General features: G+C 36.5%; 1 protein-coding gene across 1 annotated transcript in view; it reads right to left on the bottom strand.

Annotated features, from left to right (window-relative positions):
• Window positions 1-379: 379 nt before the first annotated feature.
• LOC127279601 (xylosyl- and glucuronyltransferase LARGE2s-like) overlaps window positions 380-6,000 on the bottom strand; it is a 181,095-nt gene continuing 175,474 nt past the window's right edge. Inside the window, exons 7-8 of the mRNA XM_051302041.1 lie at window positions 724-816; window positions 380-473 (exon numbers count right to left, since the gene is read on the bottom strand). Of these exons, the coding sequence (XP_051157998.1) occupies window positions 380-473; window positions 724-816 (187 nt within the window). The remainder of the gene's footprint in view (window positions 474-723; window positions 817-6,000) is intronic.

The raw sequence follows: 6,000 nt of genomic DNA, 5'->3' as shown, positions 1-6,000 counted from the left end.
AAAAAAATTCGTTTAATTTTGAGTCGATTCAATTCGGCCATGATTTATATAAATTGATTAAATTTTTTGCATCAAAAAATGAGACTGTTTCGTGTATCATTTCTAAAAATGATACACAAAACGATCTCTTTTTGATATAACTTATATGCATCAAAACGTTGCAAAGATTTGATGCAATTTTTGGTCTCAATTTGATACTTTTAGGAAAACTGTGATGAAAACTTATAAAAAAATGAAATCAACGTTAATCTGCGATGCTTGCACCGTATAATTGGCCTTCTACATTAATATTGTCTTCATCTTCAGCCTTTCGAGCGTCTGTGAGCGTAAAAGTACGCAATTGTTACCATGGTAAAAGACAAAATAGCCGATATCGCTATCAAGCTCTGGAAGCGCTTTTGGAATCCTTCTGCAGATTTCGATTTTTTACATAAAATATCTTCGAAATCGCTTTTGCTGATATAATTTCTATTCTACACATCATAAAGTATCGTTTAAGAAAACAAAAAAAATCGATTTTTTTCGGGTCAAAGGTGTCACTCCCCCTTAAGCCAATTTTTTTAAATCTGCCGTTCTTTGTAATTTTTAAGCCCAGTTTTGTGTTAAGTGCCCAAAAGATTGTTCATTTTGCAGGCCTGTATTACTTACTTGAAGCCAAAAATTAATTTAGAGTTTACTTTGATTGATTTATTAGATTTCTTAAATAAATATTCAATACTGTACCTTCGATAAATATGACTCGTTCTAAATTTAGCAATGTCTTCACTAGGTGCATGAGGTCGGTGTATGATAAATGTGTCAGGAAGGACAAGATATCTGCAAGTAAATTATAAAAGTACAGTGACTGTAGTAATATTCCTTATATATTTTTAGACAACAAACTTCCATTAAGGGTGTTGTTTTGAACAATTAAACACCATAATATTTTAATGAATGTACAAAAATACGTGTAATTTTTACAAATTTAACAATTTGTTTTAACATTAAATATAGTTTAAAAAATTGGAAAAGTTGATTGTGAATAATCATAAGATAATATAAATTAAAACGTCAGTCTGGGGATAGCTTATTACGAATCTGAAGTCGGATTTTCAAAATTAAAAATAGCGGATGTAATATGTAAACCAAAATTTTATAAATTAATCAAACCCACTTGGAAATTGATACTTTAAAGTTTTCAGGCTCTTAAAAGTAATAATAGGGCACTGTCAGACGTTATTTTTCGCCTGAAAAAGACGCCTAAAACTTTACATACAAGTAATTTATTGAAAAAATTTGACACGTGGTTTTTCATATCGGCTCAAAAACGATTTCAGGGGTAGAAACCACCATTAACAGTTTTTAGGAGTTAGTTTAATTATTCTACGAATTATGAAAACGATTAATGTAAAACTGTATATATAGGGGTTTCTGAGGTCGCTAATAACGAAAATGAAGTCGGTTTTTAAAAAGTTATAAAAGTGGATCTAATATATCTTATAAATTTTGAAAAAATTTGTAATTTATTTGCAAAATATTGAAATTTTATGAAACTTTGTTTCAAGGAGTTTATGACGTCGCTGATTACGAATATGAAATCAATTTTTAAAAATTAAAAACGGCGGATCCAATATAGCAGTTAAGTTTTGAAAAAGTTATTAATTTTATTAAAAAATGTTAAAAATTTTGTATTTAGGTGCCCTAAATACAAAATTACAAAGTTTTTAAAATCGAAAACAAATGCCCCACCCCTCAAAACAGCATAAAACCAATAAAAATTTATAACACCGAAAAGTATTCGTGAAAAATTTATTCAATTTTTCTACTTTAGTACTAATGCTTTGACTTCCGGCATAATCTAGAATAATGTATGGAAAAATTTTACAATTTTACAGCGCAATCTTTAAGATCTCAGCTTTAATTTGCATTTTTTAAACTTAAAAAATGTTTTGTGATTCCTGAAATATGTTAAAAAAGGGTCGAGCAAGCTTTTCTACAATTTAGCCGTCGATCAACACTTTTCGCCGTGGGGTTGTAGAAAAACATGCTCGAACATTTTTTAACATATTTCACTTCAAAATATTTTTTAAGTTTTAAAAATTTTAACACAATCTTTAAGTTCTTACAAAAGTTAAACGGCAAATCTCAGAACTTCGTTATTGCAAGTGGAACTTAACCACTTCGAGATCAACGAAAAAAAAGGTCGAGGTGATCAATCCAATTCAAATGAACGTTTCTTTGAAAAAACTCACCAAATGAAAATGATATGTAGTAAATCGACACTAAAGGCGGCACTCAAAACCCTTTTGAAAATCCAGATCAGATAGAGGAAATCCTGGTACAATGAAAGTGGTCTTCTCACGTCCATGGAAATATTATAACTAACTGGTTAGTGGAAAACTAGACGAAAAAAAAGAGAAAAAGGGCGAAGGAGCTCAATGATCTTATGCAGGTAGAAAGAATATATATATTGTAGCGATGTTTCTTCTGCCTTGGTACTTTTTCTTACCACAACGCTACAAAAATGGTTATGTAACCGATTTACGAGTCCCACACTTTGGCCTCGTAAAATACCAGCAATGACCCGTTTTAGGGAACTTCCCCGGTGCCGTGTAGGTAAACTACCCGGGTCACGATGGCTTTATAAAATGAGAACTCTCCCGGTCTAGCTCAAAACCGAGCTCACTATTCTATTTTCACTTGACGGTAGGGTCGTAAGTACCGCACGCAGAGGAGAGAGACGGGTAATCCTGAGATTCTAATACAAATAATAAAACAAATCACTAATTTTATTTACACAGAACCATCACTGAATTTATTAAATAAGTGGTACAGAAGCGGAGAACGAGGGAACTTCCACATGCCGGTGAGTATTCAGCGTCGACCAAAAATGGCGGCGTCCTGTCAACATGCCATGCGGTCCTTGACGAATGAACTTTAAAGCGGTTACACCGTACACCGGTTTCGCTATAATAATGACGAGGAGAGGATGTCCTGAACACTAACCTTTTGCCTGTTGCAATAAGACACGGTAATCCATTGCTCTGGTCAAAAATATTGGATTGGACTGTCGCGGTGATACCGTGAAACTATCTCGGCGGCCAGGCACGAACTGGAGAAATTAGGTTAATTGGCGTCCTGCTTCGGTCCCGTATATGGGTCATGCGCACTTCGGGTTCGCCCCTGCAACATGACTACAGGCCCAACATCCATGACAGGTGGTTACCAGTCAACCTTTTTGCCAATCCAATTGCCCCAGATGATAGTAGTGGTTGTTATTCCTTCTCGTTTGATCGACAATCAATCACCAATGAATAAATAAACTGGTGGTTGATATAATATAGAGTAATATCAACCTAGTCGTGTGGAATTCTCTCCGAAGATAAATGCTAACATTTTTATACAACTCAACGTTTTTTTATTATATCGACTCAATACAATGTAAAGATAAAATTGGTATAATAAATGTTGAGTTCGCGTCTGGCCACACTATCTTATGTACGATAATAATAAATAATTATTTAAATACGTTTCGGCGAAATCTCTTTTTTTCGGTTTTTATAACTTTATTACTCAAAATCAACGTTACAACTCCCCCGGACTTAGCAGAAACATATTTCTGAATATCTCTGGGTCTATGATCAGAACATGTCCCTCTCGTCATTAATATTCCTTATAAATTATAAAAGAGACTTTAGTCCTTTTGAAACTTAATCGATCTGGCAAGGTAATGGATGCTTTCAAAAATAAAGAAAAAGTTTAACTGAGTAATCTTGTTACCTGCAATGTCCTTTCTACCTACCTTTTAGTTTTGCATGGTTTTAGGTAATGTTGTCCTCCGATTCTTCCTTTGAATGGATATTACGGGTTTCTCAAGGGCAAAGGTGAGTCAGCAAGTTGACAATAATAAAGAAAGGACAATTCATTTTGAACTGATTAGCAGAAAAGATGTTTTATTATAACTTGTGTTTCTATTTAGGTTAGTATATAACAAAACAAAATGATAATTCACTCTGGCGTACCTACCCATATAATCGTGAAATGTATATAAAAAAAACGAAACCGAATCATCTCATTTACAATCGACAACAGCGAAACAAAATGATAAAGTCTTTCGCCCAAAGGCTGTTGTTGTCGTTGTTTGCCTCCGTGGCTTACTATGGTAGAAAATAAGAAAAACTGAACCTAATTATTCAACTTGTCGCTGACAACAGCAAAATAGAATACTCAAATCTTTCACCCGAAGGCTGTTGTTGTCGTTATCTGCCTCTGTAGCTTAATATTGTAAAAATAAGAAAAACTAAACCTAATTATTTAACTTGTCGTTGACAACAGCATAATAAAATAAACGTCTTTCCTCGGAAGGCTGTTGTCGTCCTATCTGCCTGTTTAACAATAATAATAAAAATAATAAAAAAAAATATATCTCTTTTTCCTTTTAATAATCGTAAACAAAAACAAAAAAAAACGATTTATTCTGTCCTTATTCGATATTGGGCCAGTCACCCTCTGGGTGTCCTCGGTTACCGCATTTGCCGCACCACATTCTACGTTTGGCTGTTTCCGCCGTTTCGGGGATGTGATTGAGCTTCCAAATCTCCGCCTCAATGCTTCGGTGCCGGGTCGCTTCCCATAATTCTTCGATGATGTCCCCAATGACAGCTGTGGCTTCTATACGGAGATTTGCCTTTTCTTCCCTCTCTCGTTGTTCTCTTTCTTGGCGGTATTTTGCGAGATATTATTGTCGAGCTTCGTACTTCCGCTTGTCTCTTGCGGTCAACTGCGTCCTTAATGGCTTGTCTTTCGGCGCGGGCCTTATATTCTTTGGCCTCTCTTCGGCCGCGTTCGGCTGGAGTTTCTCCCCTGTAATGTTGGCCTTTCCTTTGTCGGACAAATTTGGGTGGTCGGTATATTCCGCAACGTAATCGAAACTCCTTCCAAGTTTCGCCTGTGAGGCGACGCGGCATTTCTCTTGTGGGATGTGCTCCACCGCTTTGCGCTTGCGTCACTCCTATGGTCGCTTGTGGTCGTGGTTGGGTAGGATAGTCTTCCCTATTCCTCGGTTGTTGTTGCGTTGTTTCTCCGGATGTTTCCTGCGTGTCCCTTGGTGTGTAGTTTTCGCGGGAGGGCGCTACACCGTATCTTACCGGTCTTAACGGTTCTACGTAATCAACCCTGTTTCTGGGTTGCCGCTGGATTGCTCCTCCTGAGGCGTCCAGTGTAACCCTTGGTGGGGAGTTGCGGGGAGGCTCGTCATTCCTACCTGTAGATGTTGCGGGTAGCCAACCGTCTGGTAGGTATACATCGGCGAAGCTTATTTCTGGCACCTGTGCCGTTGATCGGATGCTGGCTGTGGTTTTCTGGGTGTTGGTATTGGTCGTCTCGCTATTCGGTAATCTCAATTCGACGACGAGCCGTTCTATTTGTGAGATTACTTCTCTTTTCCGGTCGGCCTCTCTCCGAAGTGCCTCTTCTTCTTCTGTAATCAGGTTATTTTTCTCTACTTAACTTTGGTTACCTTACCTAATATGATACCATCACCAATTTTTATATTTTCAATAATGTTTTTCTGTTATTAATCTACTAATTTCGATTTAACTTATAACTAATTTCTTAAGGAGGTGTAGTTTTCGATTTTACTTCTTATCCCCCCTCTACCTAGAATCTCTATAGGGAATCAAGAGTTTGATAGGGTATCTACCTAATGATCTACCTTCTTCGGTTGCTATTTCGTAAACTGAGGGTCCTAGAATTCGTATTACTGTGAACGGTCCTTGATTTTTACCACCGAACGCTCGTGAAATGCCTTTACTAGCGGATGATGTTATTTGTTTCTTGCACATGACTTTGTCCCCAATTTGGAATGTTACATGTCTTTTGTCGTATTGTAATTTTTGTCTGTCAAATGCGTTATCCATTTGTAAGCTAACGAAGTCTTGCAGTTCTTTTAATTTCTCGATCCGTTCTAACCATTCATCTTGATTTGCTGTGTCGTGTTCTAACTGTTCTTCCGTTCTGTAT

Source organism: Leptopilina boulardi, unplaced genomic scaffold (assembly GCF_019393585.1).
Source record: "Leptopilina boulardi isolate dan_hultmark-lab unplaced genomic scaffold, ZJU_Lbou_2.1 LbouV2_219, whole genome shotgun sequence".
Classification (NCBI taxonomy): Eukaryota; Metazoa; Arthropoda; class Insecta; order Hymenoptera; family Figitidae; genus Leptopilina; species Leptopilina boulardi.
Note: the sequence above shows the minus strand (reverse complement) of the source record. Positions and strands in the feature narration are given on the sequence as shown.